The 24,165-nt window shown below is 37.3% G+C and overlaps 1 protein-coding gene across 3 annotated transcripts in view; it reads left to right on the forward strand.

Moving 5' to 3' along the window:
• The window catches only part of LOC108710959 (complexin-2), a 71,388-nt gene that overhangs the window by 38,993 nt on the left and 8,230 nt on the right, over positions 1-24,165 (forward strand). For all 3 annotated transcript variants that reach the window (XM_041586223.1, XM_041586224.1, XM_018252194.2), the window contains 2 exons: positions 15,245-15,343; positions 21,013-21,188. In XM_041586223.1, coding sequence (XP_041442157.1) covers positions 15,313-15,343; positions 21,013-21,188 — 207 coding nt within the window. In that variant the 5' untranslated portion in view covers positions 15,245-15,312. The remainder of the gene's footprint in view (positions 1-15,244; positions 15,344-21,012; positions 21,189-24,165) is intronic.

Genomic DNA, 24,165 nt, shown 5'->3' on the forward strand with positions numbered 1-24,165 from the left:
GTGACAACCATTTATAGGTTCATTCCACTCTACTGGGAGTTCCACTGTTATTTTGCTTATACAGACTCTTATAATTAGGAGCATTTGCTACCTCCTTGCTGCTGGGATCTCCAGGAGCAAACAATACCTTCAAACAATCTATAAGTGTGTTTACCTTGCCTCATGTAACCTACTGTAGTTGGAAACATGTTAGAGAATAAAGGTAGAGGGATGCATCTGGGGTAAGTTTGCAAGTTTGCATCTGGGGTAAGTAAGGGGCACAAGAGCTGTTTTAGCAAAATGAGCTTTAGGAAGCAGAAACCCTTCAAAGTCATAATGTTCAAAATTGTTTTGCCTGTCTCCAGTACAGGTTTATAGGCAGTAGTTGAGGTTGTGGAGCTCAGTCTTCCGACAGTGATAAGAAAGTGACCCTTGGGAGTCACTGCCTACTACAGAATTTTCTAAGGAGTGTCTCAGCTACTCCCACAACAAAGTTTCCTGTTTATCCATTGCCTTAATCATAGAGAACTAACGCAAAAGCTTGTAATACAAAACTCTTCCCTTCTGGATGTGGATCAATAAGATATTCATTATGGGGCACTTCCCTTTTTTCGTGACATTTTATTACCAAATATAAATTAGATAACAAATGTCTCAGCATCTTAATTAATAGACATAAACATAGAGATTTATAAGACATGTTAAAAATAACATTAATCTGCATTTAAAAAACAATTAAAAAACACCAAAACCCATCATCAAATTAATTCAATTCCTTGGCAATCTATAAATACTCCATTTTTACAGGCATTTCATTAGTATTTTATTTCATCTCCAGCATTCAATCACAACCTTATACATGAATGTTCTACATGACAGCACATACACTCCCATATTATTTTCCTCTAAATAGGGACACCTATGAAAGCAGACTTGTGTTGAAATATCTGTAGCACCCCAGGTTTGTCCCTTCCCATATTCCTCTTGGTAGAGTGAGATTAATGAACTATATCTAATGTTGAACTGCATTGAAATTAGACAAGCACTACAAAGTGCACGTTTCATTAACACTGAAAAGGCATGCACTGGACAGAACTCAAGGGAAACAAGTGCAGTGAAAGAAGGTGTTTTGAAAATATGGCCATGTTTGGAGTGATGGAGTCCAACTAGACTTTTCAAATTTTGCAATTCAAAACTAAAGAAGCATTTCTAACTTATTGAATGGGATTTTGAAGGCGTTTATGGTTAAAGGCAAACCATAATATTCTTGCAATTTCAAGCATCCTTAGTTATTAGAGTATGGTATAAAAAAGTATCAGGGGTTTTGTGGGCCTTGTTCTTGGTATCTTTATTTAGTTTTCTCAAATGTCAATGCAGAAGGTATTTATATTTAGAATCATGCTTCTGTTTAAGCGAAAATTGTGATTGCCTTGTATATTTAAGTTTTAATTAACACAAAGAGTGATTTTTCGAGCAAGTGAAAGTCACGGAATGACTTTTCTATGTACTGTGACATTTTTGTAAGATACCGTGACATGCACTTTGCCATGAACCTGCCGTAGTATAAGTGGTGCTGCATTAATGAACACATTGTGCGCCCACAGTATTTACGTGCAGCACTTATCTCCTGCTGATCTTACTGATTATGACATACGCCATTAAGGGTCCTCATTATATATTACAAGTGAATAATACTCGATAATTCTCCTCTTATATATCAGTGAAATGTATTAACTAAGAAATTGTATAGAATGAGAGTAATGGCCGATGGGGTGTTCTGCTTTTTACCCAGTTACACTGTTGAACTTTCCATCAGACAGCAATTCCCATAGAAAGGTATATTCAAGTGGGATAATTGTTTTGTATGGGAGGCAAAATGCCCAGTTGGCTATTATACTTAATACTTCTAGATAATCAGGGGCTGCAACAAAAAATAGTAGAATCAGAACACACGCTAGTAGATACTGGCAGATCCTTAAGGGTTGATAGTTGCACAGGTACTGTACAACTGTTGCAGTTGTCTAAACAACTTATGAAGGAAAGTATGAAATAACAAATCAAAGCAATCTTTTTCTGTATCGATTTTAAGAGGATATAATGCCCATAAAATGATTTTACCCAATATCACAATAATCTGCATGTTAGCATATTGTACAGATTTAATTGAATTGACCCCAAGCTGAATCTCAAATGATTAAACGCCTGCTGAAAAAATCACTGAAAATCAGCAAGAAACAAGTCTGTGTATTCCTCCTAAGGACACAGCATACTGGGAACACTGCTAAGACTGAAAGGGTCCCAAGTCACTTGTACAACAAGCAACAACAAAGTAGTGTATTACTGTGATCATGTGGTATAGAATCAGTCTGTGTGCAACAGGGCAAACAATAAACAGCATGCAATTTTGAAACAGAACTTGCTTTGTTTATTACATTTATGAAAACATTTACCCTTAAAGATGTTCAGTAAAGTGTTTCTGCTTACTAAGCCAAGGGACCCATCAGTTTCCTATTCTAAGCAAAAGATGCACAAAATATTCCATTGTTGGAAGAGAGCCTTATTAGAGTGTAATCATTCTGACTGTAAGTTATGCTTTACTGTGGAGCAGCTGGGGTGGCTTTATGGTCCCTTTTTTACACACAACACATTTACTATTCATTCTTCATAGAAGTACAATTTATCACTACATTGGTGATCCCATCTCATTTAATTCTCTCCATCATTTAGGCAGAATAACAGCTTGCTGTTAGCTTGGTACAGCTATTTAAAATTCATTTTATGGCCCCACCATGTATGTCTTTTCAAGTTGCCTGCATGTTGCAAGGGGCAACAGAGCCTTTGCACAGCACCACACTCTGCACCTGTTCCTGAAGGCAGCTATACCTTGGACATTAACTGAGCACTATGGTACTAAAATCTGTGTCCCTTAATTCTGTAGCTTGGTGTTGTATAAGGTTAAGTAGATTGTTACCATGACTAGATATTTGCTGCAAGTAATTTCTGTAAAAAGCAATAGTAGTCATTGTGAAAATACTGCACTAGACTATTTTTGTGTGTATGGTCTTTACAATGTAATGCATTATTTATTACTATAGTAGATGAGACACGGAATAAGCAGTAGAACATGAATTATACTGAACCAGAGGTAGGACCATTATCTATGAGAGGTGCTACAGAATTTCAGAGAAAGTCAATGCAACAGTTCCAACCCCACAAATGGTTACATAATCCCATGACTATAGAAACAGACTCATCAAACAGATTTAGGGCTAAAGCTAGAACATGAGAATGGGAAAATGTATTCACACAGTTTATAATGTATATTACTATACCAATAGTAAGGGCCACTTCACTATCACAAAAGAGAGGGGATCTCCCTGAGGAATAATATCCTAATGTCCTACAGGCAACATGAATACAGTTAGCAAGTCAATGGTTCTGTATAAATAGGTTTATGGCTGAGCATTCAGTCATACTGTTGAATAACAAAGGCAGACAATTAACCCAGATACAAAAAGTTCAGACATATGGTGGGCAGGATGTAGAAACTTGTGTTTTCAGTTTTACCAGATTATAATGGATGTGAGGATTAACAATAGATCACTATCAATGAAACAAATCTGGCAGCATTCAATGACAATGAAGAAATACAGGGATGGGATCATTATCCGGAAAACCATTATTCAGAAAGCTCAGAATTCTAGAATGGCCGTCTCCCATAGACTCCATTTTATCCAAATTATCCAAAAAAATTAAATTATTTCCTTTTTCTCTGTAATAATAAAACAGTACCTAGTATTTGATCCCAACTAAAATATAATTGATCCTTATTGGAGGCAAAACCAGCCTATTGGGTTTATCTAGGAAAAAAAGAACTCCACTCGTGACAAAGCCTTTTTCCAACCCGTATTTGGTATATGGTGCAAGGAAAAGAGGAAAAGTGCTAAACTCATTGTTTACATAAGTAGAAAATTTGGCATTTTGCGAATGCAAATATCTGATCCAACTAAACAGCTAGAGATGGAATAGAATGAATAAAAGCTCTGGCTGTGTCTATCACATTGCTCTTCCATGTAATTTATTGTACGGAATGACTTGAATGCAGTTTTTAAGCATAGGGCCAATTGCAGCACAGAAATATTGATATTCAGCAGGCACACATGCCACACCATCTGACACTTTGACCCGGTGGGGTTTTCCATAAATTTCACAAGAATCCATTTTCTGGATTGAATTTTTATTTTAAACAGTAAAACGCAACAATACAATACTGGATTAAACTACTAAAGCCTAGAAGTGAGAAATATGGTGAAATCCTGAATCTGATTTAATATTGCTCAGATGCATTCACTTATCAAAGATCTAGTAGCAAAACATCAGCACAGTTTTTTTCAGATTACCAGCAAAATGGCACTCATCCTAAACATTTTCCACATACCATAAGGTACAAGCTATACAGCAATCTGTTCATAGTAAACGGCATTTAAGTTGCACTTGGGACAATGTGTGCATCAGTGTCGGACTGGCCCACTGGGATACCAGGAAAACTCCCAGGTGTCACTGGGCCCTCTTGCTTCTAACCATTTAGCATATTTCATGGTAATTCCCAAGTTCTTTATGGGGAAAAAATGCTTAATAATGGAAGAATATAGTAAGTAGATATAAAAGAGGTTAAGTGAGGAGAGGAGGAATAATAGTTTGGAAAGTGGGCCCATGGTCTAAGGTTTTCTGGTGGGCCCCTGGCATCCCAGTCCGACACTGGTGTGCATGCCCCTCAATTGCACAGCATTTTGGAAGCCTAATGAATACAACATGCAACACCTAGTCAACCAGGTTCCCCTGCACCTTCCATAAGGCACTAAGTTTGCCCAGGAGCAGTAACCCATATCAACCAGTAAGATGTTTGCTTTTAAACAGGTGACCAGTAAATGTTTCCTGCTGCTTGATTGCTCTGGGTTACTGCTCCTGTGCAAATGTAGTGCCTTTTATTACATAACACCCCTATTGTCTTTGATTTATTTATCTAAAGAAAACATCCAGGGATAATCACTGCTATGTTGTCTCCAAAAAAAAATTAAAATGATAATTCAGCTTTTTTTTTGGCACAATACCCTGCATGATTTGTAAACTCACGTGGGGTTTCATTAAAGATTGCTTGTGTTGTAGTACAGCAATTGAATGTGTGTGTCTCTTTTATAGCCTTCTGATTTTCATTCTGTATATAAGTTGATATCTGGACTTAATATACTGCCACAGATGGAGCACAGTTTGTTGCAGTACAATTAGTTCCATTATTTAGATTGACATCATTAGGCACATAGGGGTTGAATAACATGGCACACTGGCAAGCTCCCAGCGGTATAGCAAACTGTGCTCCATCTGTACTTCACAATTTTTCCTGTAAGTGATAAATTCTGTGGTCTTTTCATATTCCAAGCATTCCAAAGTCTGGAGCCTTTATTTATGGTCACTGAAATCATGGCATAAACTCTTAGATTAGATAAATCACATAGTTCTAGTGATTCAAGGGTAGTTATTCTGCTTTCTTATACTAGTAACCCTGCGTGTTACTGTGATGTGGGATATCTTGTTTTCATTCTTCTTGATATCTTTGGAGCCATCCCTTGTGCCATAAACACAGGATAGTTTCTGCTAGTGGATTTAAGAAAACTATGAGTTGTTTTTAATAATGAGAAAAAAGGGACTCCTTTTACCAAGCCAATAACATTACACCTTACCATTTACGTTACCTGAACAATGTAACATGAACTAATCTGTAAAACATAAATTTTATTAGAGATTAAAAAATAAAAAAAATAGTAAAGTAAAATAAATATTTAAACTAAGCCGTATAATGCAGGTGTCTGTAAATATAAAGCCACAGGATTGTCAACTGGGAACAAATGGGAAGGTGCAGTGTCAATGGGTTGCGAATGGGTTTGTCTGACAATTGTTGCATGTTTCAGTTCTAATTTTAATGGCTATACTTATAGCCACTAGAAGCATTACAAAGGCTTTAGCTTCCCTTTGACAGATTTTGGATAAGCCAGACCATCCAATTGATTTAGGATAGATATCTTCATAGCACAAGTAGATCAGTGACTACACATTGAGCAGTTGTTGTTTTGCTTATGGGCTTATGCAACAAGTTATTTCTTATGTGGGCGTAGATATGGACAGCTGTTGTTCAAACTACATTTAATTTACTAAAATGGTAGGTAATATTTTATTGGACTGGTTACATTTTGTCTGTTTCTCTGCAGATTCACTATGACTCATCACTATGACCCCCATAAGAATACATTGACAGGCAGGATCCTGCTAGTCTTAAACATAATGCTACAAACACCATTGTGCATAAGGTCTTAAATAGAATTTTATTGTAAAGACTGTGGCATGAAATCGACCTTGGCCTTTGTAACAAATATCATCTAATATTATATGATCTGTGTTTTTCCATCTGGTACAGGCCACAATAAATTTGGAGGGTAAAGCCTGGGAGCTGACAAATTGTGAAATTCTTTTTGCAAACAAATCCTAAGAAGCACTGCCACTGACCCATATCTAACCATGACAGATGACTGCAAAACATGAACACGCCAGCAATTCCAAATGGCTGAGTAGCACATCTTTATTAGATACCTTTCTCCTGGCCCTGTCTGTGACAAATACCCACACTGTGGGGCTTAAGCCATTCTGTTACTGATGAGGAGCTAATCTCTCTCTAGGCTTCATCTGCCTGAATTTCAGATGTTTTTTAATCCCATAAACTCATTTACATTAACTAGCAGTCAGATTCACATAATTGGGATTGTTTTGTTAGATGTCATTCCAAAAGCATTAAAATCCTACTGTGTGTCTTTTCTAGATTAAAATATTGCAAAACTTCCACTTGGGGAAATGAATGATCTTTGTGAATGACTTAGCTACTCGAATGGTTTGCTGTGATCTTTTTAGATGTGTTGAACTAAATAAAATGCACTAATACTAAGATGGGAGTAAACACCTCAACATATACACCGTAAAATGTTGCAGTACTTTCTTTTTAATTTAGATGCACATATGCACTACTCACCAGAAATGGCTGCTTCAAAGAGGAGCTGCAATATGGAGCTCTGTGGTAGTGAGAGATGGATGGAAGGGCAAGATGACCTTCAATATTGACCGGTCATTGCAAACAGAAGTTAAAAGATTGGGGGCCAAACCAGTGGAAAAAATTGATTGTATCAGGCATATTGAAACAGAGAAGGATTTATAGAATTTTCAAATCTGAGACACGCAGATTAAAAAGTCTGGAACCTACTTTAAACCCCCCCCCCACACACACACACAATAAGGACAATGTATAATGAGTAGTGCATAGCACAGTAATCTCACCCTTTTAGCAAGATAACTAACACAGCACTAGTAAGAGAGACTGCTGCCTGGTGAATTACAACATGTGTTTCCTGTTTGCTGCAGAATTACATGAAAAGTAAAACCTGAAAAGCCACAGTAAGGTGTAAAAAACGTCAGTATAAGTCACAACCCATCACCAGGCTTCGCTGTGTAAAAAATGGCATAAAATGACGCAATTTTTTAATTTGTTTTTTCTTCCACATGAACTTACTTACATCAGAAGTAAGTAATGGTAGCAAATCTGGTGTTCACATGGCGTAAAATAAAACACACTCGCCATTTATTTTACACAGCTTTTTACACCATTTTTTTGACAAATTTCATTTCACACATCATAAAAAATATATTTCATAGTGTGACTCCACAGATTAAGACCATTCTACACCTTTCTTAAAACTTCACTATGTTATAGAATCATCTCCAACACCAAAAACAATTGGTTTAGGGCCAATTCATCTTGGTTTCATAACTATATGCAATAGTAGATAAACAATTATTTAGGTGGATCAAGGAGACACATCCTAAGCAGTGTAGAGACTCATACTCAACAGCATGTAGACCCATCATCAACAGCATGGAAATCCATCCTCATTCATGAAACAGCAAAAAATTCACAAAATACATTGAAGTCAATGGGCGGTGGTCATGCAACATTTTATGAAACCACGCAACCTTTTTTTTAAAGTCTAGGAGTGTTTTTTCGTGATGAAACCCAGCAAAATATAATAATATAAAATATAAGTCTGTATATACATTAAAGATACTGACTTTTGCTCTGTTTTCTCTGAGGAGTTCATTTGCCATGTGTTTGGTTTTTACTAAGCTCAGTTCATTTCAGGAAGTCATCTTTACAAAAAATCAAGGAAGTGAGGTCACTTCCTCCTCACGTGCAAACAAAAGCAATTGCAGTCCCACTGCAGCAAAATCTGATAGAAATACTTAAAATGTGTTAGGTAAAATTTCATTTCAAAGACCTTAGCTGGATGCTAAGGTTTATGGATAAATGATGAAAAGGAAAGTTTTTTTTCTCTTTCAGTTCATGTTTATATTAATCTATATGTCCGCACTGTTTCCATTTTCCTTTTATTTAATTTTATTAGAAAATGCACTGAAATCAGATGAAAGCAATTCTAGATGAGGGAATCCTTCCCAGTCACCGATGTCTATTTCCCCACAGGGTTCAATGGTTCCCATTTGGTGTACAATGTGGCAGTGATTATGCTGTGACAAAAAAAAAACCCTTACCCTGTTGGTTTTAGCTTTGATAAGATTCGCCTTGCCTGTGCTGTAGAGGCATAGCAAATTCTAACCCTTGCAGATTATACAGAATTTCACTTCAAAGCAGGATTCCGTCATATTGTTAATTACATGACAGAGAAGATTGCAAATCACTGACAAATTAGCCTTCAGTCATCATTTAAACAGTAGTAAGTAGTAGCTGCTTCTTGATGTTGCTGCCTGGAAGCTGTGACTACTGAGCTAACAAGACATTAAACAGCCCGGTCTGGGCCTCCGTAACAATAGTGTAATTTAATTACAATCTTGGACTTGCAAAGCTCCGACACAATCCCCATTTTGCTTTTCTAGTAAAACTGCCAAAATAAAAAGATGCTTTTTATCTTTTACGCAAAAGGGCTACAGATGTAGGAGAAAAACAAATTCAATTGAAGCAATTAATGGAGCATCATTGGTGCATCTGGTGCAATTTCTTTTTTTTTTGTGTGCTCATTTGAGAAACTTGATTTGTTGATGAGGTAACAGACCAGACCTAGATTATTAGAGACAAGCAAGCATATTTTGTTTAGTGGTAAACTCATTTTCGGAGTCCTTATTAAATATTTTAAAATCCATAGACAAAAAAAAGGGAGCGCACACGCATTAACAGTGCCAAGAGGTCCTGCACTAAAAATAAAATCATGTGCTCCATTTTTTCCAAGTTTATTCTCCATGCCCAAATGTAAAATGAAGGACTGGTTTAGGACAGTAGTTGCAAATGTCTCATCAAGTTGCAGACACCCATAGGAGCTGGAAATCGGATGAGAAGCAATGGAATTCTGCACTGGAGCAAATTTGCTCTTATTTCAGTAATTCATTGATATGATTAACAAGTATTTATAAAGCACCATAATTTTTTGCAGTGCTGTAATTGAGTGATGCCATAGTGACCAATATTAGAAACTTTCTAAATGCATTTTGTGGAACAGCTGGTGCATCACATGTTAAACAAATGGCCCTTAACGATGGAGCTGTTATCTCTTCCCAAAGAGAATTGATCTCTGTGTGTGTTAATGTTTTTAATAGCACGTTGTTGCCATATCATGAACTCAAGTATGTGTACATTAGGCAGCTACTGAAGCAAAGTACATGAGGATGAATAAAAAATGGCTGGTGCTCCAAGGACCTATTCAGGAAAATTATATGCATGCTGTATCTGTAGGCTAGCACTGCAGTCCCATGACTAAAATAAGTGATGATATGTGTCCATAGACTGCTGGCTGGGGGGTTTCAGTAATTATCAGTAATTCTACCTTCCTGCCCACAACAGGGTTCCTTCCCATCAGTTCCCCTGATCCTGCAGCAGATCCCATTTCACTTGGTGGTTTTTGGTAAAAAAAATACTAGAACTGGAACTAGAATATGTAACTCATGCACCCAGTGATCTACAGTTGTTTTTTATTGGGTTTGTTAATGTACTTGGCTTAGATGAGCATTGCTCTCCAAGATTTTGTTTTTAAGATATTGGCAAGGATCTTTCAGTAACATTGTAGCCAGCCCTCATGCACAATTCAGCTTCTGCATCTTTAATATTTGCTGCCTGTTGGGTTCTGGCTTTGAGTGGGGATAGTATTTTTCTAGGTTACCATTTCATTGGCCAAGGTACAACTCTTTTTGTCACTCTTTAAGGCTTTATTCCACCCCCTTAGAATTAAAGCTAACCATTGTGTTAAAGATGCCAACTTCATACAGTAACACACCTAAATGCAAACACATTAACATGTCAGTAACTGTTTTATAATATATTAGTCATTTTTCATTCTCTTGCACAGTATTTTCAATTCTCTTGCTTGTACACTTCTGAGCCAAAGCCAAAACATGCTCATTAAAGTTCATTCATTTCACTCAATGCAAGATTTAATTATATTATATTGGGTGTTTTGAACAATAATAGTAATTGATTTGAGCAAGGTAGTTCCTTTTGTTTTATGGTCAAAAGCATTTTGCCAGAGTGAGAAAATGTCAGGGTCATGATCGCTATTGGTAAACACCTATGCAGAAGCTAAAACAACATCCAATATTAAATAGCATCTCTCAGTCCTATATATTTATGAAAATGTCTGCTTGTGTATGATCTCAGCTGCTGCTCTGCTCTTGCTGCTTTTTGCGGAGATGAGCTGTCAGGTCCTTTTTAAAAACAAGGATAGTCTCTCCTGCAGTTCTTGTCTAATCTCTTTATAGTCGCATGAATACATTTGGCTTATAGTTTCCTCTGCATTTCCTCGATTTGATGTATCATCATGTTGGTAAATTGGAGCAACTTGTGTTGCTTTTTATAACACCTAATAGCTGGTGGCGAAAAATAGTCCCAGTTTCTGTTTTAGTCAGAGAAAAAAAAAACAGTCACATCCCCTTGCGCCTTGACTGCATGTAATTAAGCTTCTGTTGCAGAGAGCTGGTGAGCAGAAATGCATTGGGCTTTACGATGTGTTATAAAATATTTATATGTGATAAAATATTTAATTGGATTCTGTCACCAGTGCAAAAAAGTGCTTTGTTATTGCTTTAAGCAATGTGTAATATTTTATAAATGAATGTCATTCGGGTGTAAAATTTTACATTATTATTAATGTAGCAGCGTGTATATATAAAACACCAACATAATCCTCAGCATTGTACAATAAATGAGTGTATACATTAAACATACATGAAAGCATACACAAACTACCAAAAACCAAAACAAAAGGTAAAGAGGTCCCTCATAAAAGAGCTTACATGACTATACATGACTATTACATGACTATTACACGACTATTACATGACTATACATGACTAGTGATGGGCGAATTTATTCGCCAGACGCAAATTTGCGGCGAATTTGCGCGATTCGCCCTCAGTGAATGAAATTCGCGAAACGTCAAAAACAGCCGCCGGCATAAAAAAAACGGGCGCCGGCATCAAAAAACGAGACACCGACGCCGTTTCACGAATTTTTCCGGCGAAATGGCGCAAATTAGCCCATCACTATACATGATTATTACATGACTATACATGACTATTACACGACTATTACATGACTATATATTGCATGACTATAAATGGTATATCAAAATAAAGTAAAAAAAATAGGGGTGAGGTCGCGCTTGAATCAAAGGAAATTGTCAGCTGCACCTGTTTGAAGTGGATCCACTTGTCCACGTGGAATAAAAAATGGGTAGAGAGAGAAGGTGCGCTAAAAAACCCGTGCTTCTGTCATAGAAACCTAATAAAGACAAAAAACAATCCCAATGGTGTAGTAGTCCCTTATTAAGTTAAAATGTTGAACTAATCAGATCTACTCACAAAGGTCTTGTAATAAAAAATGGATCGTAAGTTGGTAACGAAAGGTATCCGTTTTCTTATGTCCACACCTAGGGAATAAGTTAAAGATAGTGCAGTATTGTTGTGTTCCCTCTTTTTGTATAGTAATTGTCCGCACTTACCAATGGGACGCGTTAAAGGAGCGGGTATTGTATCTGCCAACAAAAACAAGTTGTATCTTTACTAGGAACGTGCTTCCTGATTCGGATAAGGTGCTATTTGATCTGGCCTCTTATTCATGAACGGTACGCCTGCTGTGGGTAAAAGCCGTAATAGTGTAACACTGTGTGGATAGAGATGGATACTGCGGTCAGACCGCGCTTACCCCTGTTTGCCGATTGTGAGCGTAGAGTTGTTCTTTAGGAGCAGGCAATCTTCACTTTCATTCATTCGGCAGCTTACGTTCAGAAGGGCGAAGGGGCGCTTGTGATGCAAATGGCTACTTCAGCGGTTCAGTCCACGTGGCGGACGCCAAGGGGAAAATAGGTATACAATACTGGCTGTCAATTTGTCTTAGGTTAGGATGAATTCAACACGGGGAAGGTTGAAACATTAGATATCTTTTATTTGTAAGGCCCAACGCGTTTCGTATATACAAATACTTCATCAGGGGCAAGAGACATTACCCACAATACATCATAATGGTTTAAATCATGTCGGTGGGTGTCTCTCTCAATTTAGTTAATTGATGTAAAATATCATACTAAATTAAATCATTATCTTGCATTAAAAATGTAAATTTTAAACTAATAAAATTAATTTAGTATGATATTTTACATCAATTAACTAAATTGAGAGAGTCACCCACCGACATGATTTAAACCATTATGATGTATTGTGGGTAATGTCTCTTGCCCCTGATGAAGTATTTGTATATACGAAACGCGTTGGGCCTTACAAATAAAAGATATCTAATGTTTCAACCTTCCCCGTGTTGAATTCATCCTAACCTAAGACAAATTGACAGCCAGTATTGTATACCTATTTTCCCCTTGGCGTCCGCCACGTGGACTGAACCGCTGAAGTAGCCATTTGCATCACAAGCGCCCCTTCGCCCTTCTGAACGTAAGCTGCCGAATGAATGAAAGTGAAGATTGCCTGCTCCTAAAGAACAACTCTACGCTCACAATCGGCAAACAGGGGTAAGCGCGGTCTGACCGCAGTATCCATCTCTATCCACACAGTGTTACACTATTACGGCTTTTACCCACAGCAGGCGTACCGTTCATGAATAAGAGGCCAGATCAAATAGCACCTTATCCGAATCAGGAAGCACGTTCCTAGTAAAGATACAACTTGTTTTTGTTGGCAGATACAATACCCGCTCCTTTAACGCGTCCCATTGGTAAGTGCGGACAATTACTATACAAAAAGAGGGAACACAACAATACTGCACTATCTTTAACTTATTCCCTAGGTGTGGACATAAGAAAACGGATACCTTTCGTTACCAACTTACGATCCATTTTTTATTACAAGACCTTTGTGAGTAGATCTGATTAGTTCAACATTTTAACTTAATAAGGGACTACTACACCATTGGGATTGTTTTTTGTCTTTATTAGGTTTCTATGACAGAAGCACGGGTTTTTTAGCGCACCTTCTCTCTCTACCCATTTTTTATAAATGGTATAGTCCTTTTTGAGCTTGCAAGGGGAGCCATAAATAGATATAGATATACTGTATAGGTAGGAATAGCAGACCAACATATTGTGGATGGTTCTTCCTGCTAAGGCATTACCTGTAAATACCCATTATTGTAAAAATAAGACATAGCAAGGCACTTATATGTTTGCAAAATATATTTACAAAAAAAAAACAAGATAACCAAACATCTCTTGACGAGCGGCCAAAATGTGTTGGTCTATGCTGTGCTTTTTTGATAAATATACTTTTGTAAATATATGTGTACCCCTAATGACTATGTTTTGTTTTTAGCAAATAACAGCAGCCTCTCTTGTTTTATGGCAGGGGTTCTAGATAAACACTCAAGAGCCACAGTCCTACAAGACAATGAAGGATCAATTTCCAATTTCTGAAAGGCTTATTAAACATTTTCCACAATGCTGCCTGGAGATGCCAGTGTCATACTTAGCAGTGAAAGTGGAAGAGATAAGAAAATGTATAAAAAATATTTAAATACAGGTGTAGGAAATCTCTACGTCTGCAGTTGAAAATTCTAATCAAAACTCCAATTTGGTAATATTGTAGTGTTTTTTTTTTTTATTTGAAAAACTCAGAAACTCACCAAACTCAAATGTGTGCTTATTTATTCTGTGATTGTTAAGCATGTTTTTTTCCAAAATGCATCAGTTGATAGCGCTCCTCTAGCAGAATCTTGTACTGAAATCCGTAAAGTGTTGCCTGAAGCAAAGTTATCTAGGGAATATAATTCAAATGGACAGGACTTGCATTAATATTAAAATAACTTTATTGGAGAAAATTGACACGGCAAAGTTGTCACCTTGCTTCTTGGCAAAAAAAATGCCCCTGGCAAAACTTTTAAAGCTAATGTAAAAAATGGCATTATAATGAAAAAGGGAGATTGTTTGGTGATAGCTTTCCTTTCGTACTCTACCTGTAACTACTGCTCAGTTGAAAATGATTTTAAATGAAATGTACTGTATATTCCTTATTCATTACAGTGTAGTTGTCAGACTTCCAACTGTAATAATTTTGGAATTTGTGCACAAAATCAATAACTGTCAAATCAAGAAAGGGATGATTTGTCTTTATAGTAACATATACCCATTCTTCAGCTTGAATGAGACATAATAAGTACATAATAAGTGATATGTATAAATTTAATACAAGCATATCCCCATTCTTTATGTTGGACCTCTGAAAATGTGGGCACCATATTTTGCATAGAGAGAGACATATTTATGTGCATATATGTGTAATTTATATGGATAATGGATGGATCACATACCTCATCTCATGCACCACTGAAACAGCAGCCTCCAGTCTATTAATTGTCATGCTTAAATTTACTGAGTAATAACTAAATTAAGAACAGTCATGTACAGTATATCATTTATTGCCTGCAAAAGTTTGAGGTTTCCCATTTGCACTAAATGAAGCAGCTTAGTGAAGATCATACAGTAGCAACACTCACTGTATATACTGGTGTATTTAGGTAACCGGAAGATATACATGGTGTACCTGACAATGAAAATCATTACATTTTTTACTTTATATAAAACTGTTGGTACTTGGAATAACACAATTTTTTTCATTTTTCAGTTATTTGGTCCATTTTGACATGTTTTTTTTCTCATATTATCCACAGCATTACTCTTCTAGCTGTACTGGATGCGAATTTCCCTGTGACAGTAGGATCTAACTCCAAGAGCGAAAATGGATTTTGTAATGAAACAGGCCTTAGGGGGTAAGAAATATATTCTGTAACCTTTTCCCTTATCCCTGAACTGAAATGACTTTTCTTTTTTCCTGTATTGATAACCATTCACGCTAATTACTGTTCCAGAACATTATTGACCTGCAGCGCATTTTCAGAATTGTTAGATGTGCAAACTCTAAACACACAAAATGAAGCTAATGCTGCCCAGAAGATGAAAGAAATTAAGCGTTGTTGTAATAAATTATACATCACTTTTGTGTATTCAAAACCCCTAACGGATGTATAATCTCCAAGTTAACTCTAGGTTTCTTATTGTAAATGCAAAGTCATACTTCAAACTACCCATCTGGGAAGAATTGCTTTTTAAAAGCATCATGCATTTAGGATTGGGAATAATACAGTAGGTTTTAAAACTTTACAAATTTATCAAAACTAACCACCCTACTAAAAACCATGTAAACTTTAGATAAACCCAATAGGCTTGTTTGCTTCCAATAAGGATTAATTATATCCTAGTTTTGATCAAATACAAGCTACTGTTTTATTATTACAGAGAAAAAAAAATCCTTTTTAGAAATTGGATTATTTGGATAAAATGGAGTCTATGGAAAAAGGCCTTCCCATAATTCGGAGCTTTCTGGATAATTGGTTTCTGGATAATGGATCCCATTCCTGTACTCTAGATATGCTTTGTGAGTAAATTGAGTAAATTGAATGCCCCTAACTTGTTACTTACCCTTCTGCGCAGGTCCAGTCCAGGGAGTTCACAGGCGACATCTTCTTCCACGCGATCTTCTTCCTCCTTTGACCGGCGTTTTGGCGCATGCGCAGTAGGATCGGTTCGCCGGTACGGATCTACTGCGCATGCGCCAAAAGTCACGCGCATGCGCAGTAGATCGTACCGGCGAAACGATCCTACTGCGCATGCGCCGGTCAAAGGAGGAAGAAGATCGCGTGGAAGAAGATGTCGCCTGTGAACTCCCTGGACTGGACCTGCGCAGAAGGGTAAGTAACAAGTTATGGGCATTTGCCCAGCGGGAGGGGTAGGCCAGGGGGGAGGAGGGAGGGGGGGCAATACACGGGAGGGGGGGAGGGGGGTTAGCGCCGACGAGGTTTCCTTCCCCTTTAAGGCTCAGTGGCACTATTAACTTCCCACCATGGAAAGGCTTGAGAGAGGCCTAGACCCCACTGCCACCCTGGGTCAATAGGGTTTTCACACTTCTCACATCAAGGTATTAACCCTGAAGTAATGGTGCAGACTGGCAAAATGGCTCCCATGAGAAGGAGGTGGCAATTTTGGGTCATGGGATAGATGTAGCACTGGCACAGTCCACTAATGTATAGTTAACTAGATAATATTCTAAAGCTGGCCATAGACGCAAAGATCTCATCGTACGAATTGTGGATTCTTACGATTTTCGAACCGTGTGTGGAGAGTCCCGACATTTTTCGTCCGGCGGAGATCGGTCGTTTGGTCGATCGGACAGGTTAGAAAATTTCTGTCGGCTGCGGGTAATATCTCTGGATGTATTGCCAATCGTACGTGGGAGACTGTCACTAGCTTTGTCTATCGTACGATTGCTGTCAGAGGCAGAACATTGGCTGATCTGTTCTTTAACTACTTTATTTGGTCGGAATGGTAAGACTTTGATCTGAATGGTTAGTGGCAGGTCGGGAGATGGGAAAGTCCGATCGAACATTGATTCGTATGATCGGATCTTTGCGTCTGTGGCCAGCTTTACACAGGTCCAGACTGAGGTTCAAAATAGGCCCTATAATTTCAGGTACAAAGAGGCCCAAACAGGCCACACAGCAGCCCAAACAGCCCCCACCAGCCCAATATATAATGACTGTCTATGGCAACTTAAAGCAGCCCCTCTGGCATTTGCCAGAACCCACAGATTGCCAGTCCGGGCCTGCTCTAACACTTCATGACACTACCTGTTTTCCCTGTTATGCCATTTTCTACCTCATATACCACTATGCAGATGTATTCCTAAACTACCTTTTTCCCTATATCTAATGTAGTCATATAGTTTCATCCCGTGCTACACATATTCATATGCTTGCAACCCTAACTGTTGCGCCATCATTTTAATTAAATTAAACTGCTCTGATTCCTTTCCAGCTACTTGTCACACCAAAACAGACTTATACCCACAGATAGATATACTTGTATTCAAGTATTTACACAAACACACATATATCTCAGCAAACAAACACATTTACAGCTGTAATAAACCAGAACATTTCAGTAAATAAAGACAATCAACAATCCCAAAAAAAAATGTAGTTCAATGCTTTCATGGAAACCTTGCTTTGAGTTGTTTTCTTGTGCTAACACTCATTTTATGAAACTGGAGTAGAATAGCCAGGGAGAAGCACAGATTGCTCAGTGGGAATCTGCCATTGAGAGAGTCTCAGCTCGACATCTAGGCATTGTTAGAAAGCTGCACTAGTTCCAGATTTGTGCTGTCGGCTATAGAAATCAACATGTAACTACGGCTATTCTTTTCATCTCAGTAACACTATCTGAGTCTAATTTTAACAGAAACATTGAAGTTAACAGCCATTTTATTATTAGACACATTTACATAAGCACAGGATACAGTGAATGGAACAATTGAAAATGATGGTCAATAATGTATTATGTTGAATTGATACTTTAAAGCTGCATGGGGCATGCCATGGAATAATGTACAGGGCCCAATCAAATTTAGAATGGATGATATTAATTGGGGCGTCATGTGTTCTGGGTGTTCACTTTTGTGCCTCCTTGTAATTGACCATACAAAAGAATGCATTGTGATTACAATGAGGTATCTGTGTTTAATGTGTTGTATTTATCCTATGCCTTTCTAAACTGACCCATATATATGAATGATATACATCCAATACTTTTAAGCAAAATACTGTGTTTTATCTAATGGAAACATTTTCCTTGTTTGCTTTCGGTATTCTGCCACAGAATGATGAGTTCTAACGCTGATTGTTTGCTATAGGTAACTATACTGTGACCAATTTGCAGCGTTTTATTGAGCCCCACTGTACACATTTTATTCATGCATAATTTGTTTATTGTTAGCAATGGATGTTTGGAATATCCATGGTTGTAGTATGGACTGTGCAAGAAAGAATACAACTCACAGGATGCATGTTAGTTAGGTTTTAAATTTGGCCTGTAATATGCTGCTCTTGGGGAGTAATATTGCTTTCTTAGTCACTATGTACTAATAACCTTTTTCCCACTTCAGTAGGGCAGCCTTTTCATATAGTTTATATGTTTTGCTGTTTGGTGTTATTGTTAAAACAATACACAACAGTTAAGGGTCAGGGCACACGCTCAGATTCAGGGAGATTAGTTGACGGGCGACAAATCTCCTCCTCTTCGGGGCGACTAATCTCCCCGAACTGCCTCACGACTAGAATGTAAATCGCCGGCGGGATGGCACTCAGAGCTATTCGTTTTCTGAAGTCGCCCCAAGTTTCCTTCGGGCGACTTCGTAAAATGAAGCGCTCTGAGTGCCATCCCGCCTGCGATTTACATTCTAACCAGCGGGAGGCAGTTCAGGGGGGAAATTAGTCATCCGAAGAAGAGGAGATTTTTCATCGGGTGACTAATCTCCCTGAATATGAGCGTGTGCCCTGACCCTAAGGGTAAGGTCACACTGGACGTTTCGGGAGATTTAGTCGCCTGGTGACTAATCCCCTCGTCTTTGCGCGGACCAATATCCCCGAACTCCTTCCCTCACTCTTGCACTGGCTCATGGAAACTTCGGGCGACTTCGTAAAACCAAATCGCCGTGTGTGTTAGGTTCTGTTCCATTTCTCCTCTGTAATTTGTTCTACATATGCTCAGCTGCTTACTGTCTGTTCTAAAAAAGATCTTAGCCCCTGTGTTTGCATATCAGTTAAACAGTTTGCCAGCTGAGAATAAACATTAACAGATGTTGTCAATGTTTAGCCTCAGGAGGTGCATTTTCAGCATGGAAACATCACACATTAGCACTGCCACCTTATCACCAAATAAGTATATTTAAGGCACAGATCGGGGTGTGCTTTTTAACTGAATGTGGTGTAGAGAATGAATATATTCAGCTATTTTGCATAACATTTTATATTACAATCAGTAACGCATAGCACAATATTACTTATCCATATTATATGATTATTATTACAAATAATAATTAGTTTCTGGCAGTTGCAGGTGACTGCAATTGCTACAACCTCCCCTCCCTGGAGCTTAAGAGCAGAGACACACGTGGAGATTAGTCACCCAAAGAAGAGGAGATTTGTTGCCGGGCGACTGAATCTTTCCGAATCTCCACGTGTGTCTCTGCCCTAGGAAAGTCTTTATCATTTCAATTTCAGCAAAGGCATTTTTTTTTATCTAAAACGCTTCTTGGTCCAGGTCAAATCACATGAAGCTAGTCAGTTTAATTTAGTTCTTGTACAACAAAAGTTATCACTACTGGTATCAAACTGGCTGTTGCCATATGCATTGCTTTGCTTTTCCCTGGCATCAATGGAGTGCACTGGAAGCAAGTGTATGTTTTTTCCAATCAACATTGGCCGAGAGTTACTCCTGCATTGCTGTCTTTGATATTAACAGGAAGCAGCCGCTGGTGCCTCTATTCATGAGGATCAAAATACTTAGGGGCACATTTACTAAGGGTCGAAAATCCAGGGTTAATAATAATTAACCCTCGATAATAGACCCTCGAAGTAAAATCCTTAGACTTCTAATATCGAAGTCGAAGGATTTACGGCAGGATTTTCCTTCAATCAGAAAAAGCTTAGCAAACTTATGGGGAAGGTCCCCATAGGCTAACATTGTAGCTCGGTAGGTTTAAAGTGGCGAAGTAGGTAGTCAAAGTTTTTTTTTAAAGAGACAGTAGTTTGACTATCGAATAGTCAAACGATTTTTCGTTCAAATCGTTCGAATCTAAGTCGAAGTAGCCTATTCGATGGTCAAAGTACCCCAAAAAAACTTTGAAATTCGAAGTTTTTTTACTTCGAATCCTTCACTCGAGCTTAGTAAATGTGCCCCATGTGCAATATTGCTTATCTCAAAAAGGTTTTCATGGATGTTGTTTAATGATAGGCAGAATGATTTTTTTTATAGTTTGGGGTCAACAAGTAATATATACGATGAAGGAAGAAATGACACAACAGGAACAGATCTGTAGATGGCCAGAGAAAGAGAGGTGATGTGGGTGAAATATGTATTTAAATTTTATTGGAAAATTGAGTACCAGCAAGGAATGGATTTGTGGAAGGGTGATGAGAGAGGTGAAAGTGAAGAAGCTGGTTGACAAACAAGTGAGGAAGAGATAAGCTAAGTGGCTGATACATAAGGGTAGATCGAAGTGGTTGTTATAGATAACAGAGATACTAAGGATAACAATTGTTCCTGGTTGCTGATTCTTTGACCCATGCTTTAACTTTGTGAGTTCTTTCCTGTCAGTTGATAAACAGTGAGCAGATGGTCATATGAAGTTGGGAATATCCATTCATCTGTGCTGTCCTGATAAGCCAGCCAAGGTTGCCAGCATAGGGACTTCTAGAAAAGACATTAATGCCAACAGTCCCAGTATTAAATAACCATGCTTCTACTGACTTATGACTTGGCTTGTCCTCTTTTTCTTTCTTTAGTACTTTGTTTCTAATTATGAACTGTCTTACACTGTGTGTAGGGGCCACAAAGGACATGGGGAAGATGCTGGGAGGAGAAGAGGAAAAGGATCCTGATGCTCAGAAAAAGGAAGAGGAGAGGCAAGAAGCTCTTCGGCAGCAAGAGGAAGAACGGAAGGCTAAGTATGCCAAAATGGAAGCAGAGAGAGAAAAAATCCGACAACAAATAAGAGACAAGGTATGAAATGTAACTTTAAGCAATAAACAAAATATACACCTAATGGGTGTATTCAGATTAAGTAAAACAAGTGATTCAGAGATATAGGATACATGCTGGAAAAACATGCATACTATAACTTTATATAAATGCTCAACTCAGTCCAAAATTCCCTAAAAGAACATATTATAACATACCGATGAGCCAAATAATTAATGAAATTGGATACATTGTACTACCCAAAAATTTTCCTTATCCTGAGAGTGCCAATATTTTGTTGGAATAACTATATTCTTCGAGCTTTAGCAGCCTGGAAATACAGACCTTAGTCTGGTAGTTATTCCCTACAGGAGCATTTCATAAACACATAGAGGTTCATGCAATAAAATGTGCAAATATTGCTACATGTTTATCAACCTATAGCAAACAAATAGCAGGTTGGTTGCTATGATTTACTGCATGTGGGTACACACATGGAGGAGCCTATTTATGATGGTGTGTAAAACATCATGTATAAATCATCAATGATGGATGGATGGATGGATGGATGGATGGATGGATGGATGGATAGATAGATAGATAGATAGATAGATAGATAGATAGATAGATAGATAGATAGATAGATAGATAGATAGATAGATAGATACAGGGCAGTATAAGAAAATGCTATAATTTAAGATAGTACAGTATGTTCTGTATGAACATGTATTCATACTGTAAAATCAACACACTGTTGCTGTTAATGATGATAAAATGCTTTCAAATAGGAAATGAGTCAGATTCTCTGTGACTGGCTTATCAAAACCATTTGTTGGTAGGAGGCCTCCCTATAATGTATATATTTTTAAACAGCTTAATATGGACACTTCCACGCATTAATAAATTAATAAATAAAAAAGGTAACAGCAAGTTTATAATGAATATTAAAGATTATGTTAGATATTTAGTTGTATTTGAACACACACATTTTCAATCATGTTAATTCACAAATTACCTTTTTTTTCATCATAAATTAATAGAAATGTTTAGTTAGAATTCTATGGTACTGAGATTTATAAATCATCCATTGGATGAACCCTTTAAAACATAATACATCTGCTCACAAGAGATGTTTCAAACTAGTATTGGCACCCTAAATCAGCAGCAATAATGGCCCAACAGGAATCGAAGTGGTCAGATTTGTCAAGAGGGAAATGTTTGTGGGAGATTTTACTGCCGTCACCAAATAATCAAACTGTATGTGTGATAAAATATCAATAGAGTTGATACACCAATAAACTCTCTAGATGTGTTGTAAGGATTTTAGAAGTCAGATGGCTTTAAGAGTGTAACAGAAACTCTGAAGAGCTTACAGAATGGAACATCTTTGTGTACATAAATATGCATAACACAACTTGGTGAGGTGGAAGAAGCTGTATCTTTGCAGTGATATTTTAGATGGTTTATTTGTATTTAATTTTGCTCAATCTTAAAGAGCATTGCTCAGATGTTTTTCAAGCCTCACAAGCATCAGGCAGGGTTAAAGAATAGATCAAGATCTCTATGACAGATCATTTGTAAATTGCATTACAAGTTGTCAAACCAGGAATATAGAACTTGAGTGAAAAATCACTTTCTACTGACATTTTCTATTCACACACTGAAAATGAAACAGGGTCATACAAATAAACTCCTATTCCTGATGTCTACACCTCTCACACAAATGACTTCTTATGTTCCAACACTTTGACATCTTATAGATTTCCAATTTTGGCACTTGCTTGCACTCGTATATACAAACACTTACAAACTTGCAAATGTATATAGCAGCCATACAAATCTCATTGGGGAAATATTTTTATATTGGGCTTTTAATGCTCCAGCTTATGTATTGAGAAGGTGCTTTTTGTAACAAACATAGTACAAAATAATATTTCATTTAATTTTAAAATATACTACTGTTTGTTGGTGGAAGGCAATGCATTGTTGATGTTTTGGTGACAAAGGATAAATTGACATTTGATTTGTCAAATTTTTATATTATTTTCAATTTTTTTTGCAACCCAAGAGTTCTTGACAACATTTGATAAAAATAGCAATATCAGTGATATAAAGAAAAAAAATTCGTTATTATAGCAACCATTTTTGATGGCAAAAATGCCTTAACAAGACCTACAGCAAATATTTTTAAATTCTATTATATCTGAGATGTTTATATTTTTCTCAAGCCATGTAGTAGATTGTGATTGGAAATGGAATGATATCAATGAAATGAAATCGAGCAAATTTAAGTACAGGTATGGGACCTGTTATCCAGAATGCTCTGGACCTGGAGTTTTCCTTAAAAGGAATCTTTCTGTAACTTAAGTCTACTAAAAAATGTATTTAAATATTAAGGCAGATGGACGTCGCATAATTCTGAGCTTTCTGGATAACAGGTTGCGGCTAACAGATCACATACCTGTATATCTTAGCGAGAAAAAAATTGAGCTGTGCTAATATTCACTGTACACAAATTATCCATTTGTAATGTTCAGGTATAACTTACACTAATACTGTACTTTACAAGGAAGCAAAGAGAACTATATAAGGCACATAAAACAGAAAGCCATGTCCTTCAAGCTTTCCTTCTCATATATGATGAAGATATTTTGAAAATATACAGTTATAGTCCTCTCATGTTTATTCTTGAGAGGGGGTGGGATGAAATCATTGAGCTATTAATTCCTTAATTTATCATCCAACATGTCTCCCAACAGTGGAAGAGACAGAATCAATGGTCTGTGGATCTCTCCTTCAAGTTGGTTCATTTACTCTAAGGTGACCTTGAGAAGAGACATCAGCCTTTTTTAACACTCCAGTTCCTTCCAGAATTAGATTGTTTTGCTAATAACTTAAATAGAAGGGAAGCTGTACACTGTTTGTTTTAGGTATTTATCATTGTCTTTCGCTCTGTCCTACATATTCATTTATATAGGTTAACAGATGCGCTTTGGACATTGAAATGGTTGGCTGCAAC

This window comes from Xenopus laevis, chromosome 3L (genome assembly GCF_017654675.1).
Source record: "Xenopus laevis strain J_2021 chromosome 3L, Xenopus_laevis_v10.1, whole genome shotgun sequence".
Lineage (NCBI taxonomy): Eukaryota > Metazoa > Chordata > Amphibia > Anura > Pipidae > Xenopus > Xenopus laevis.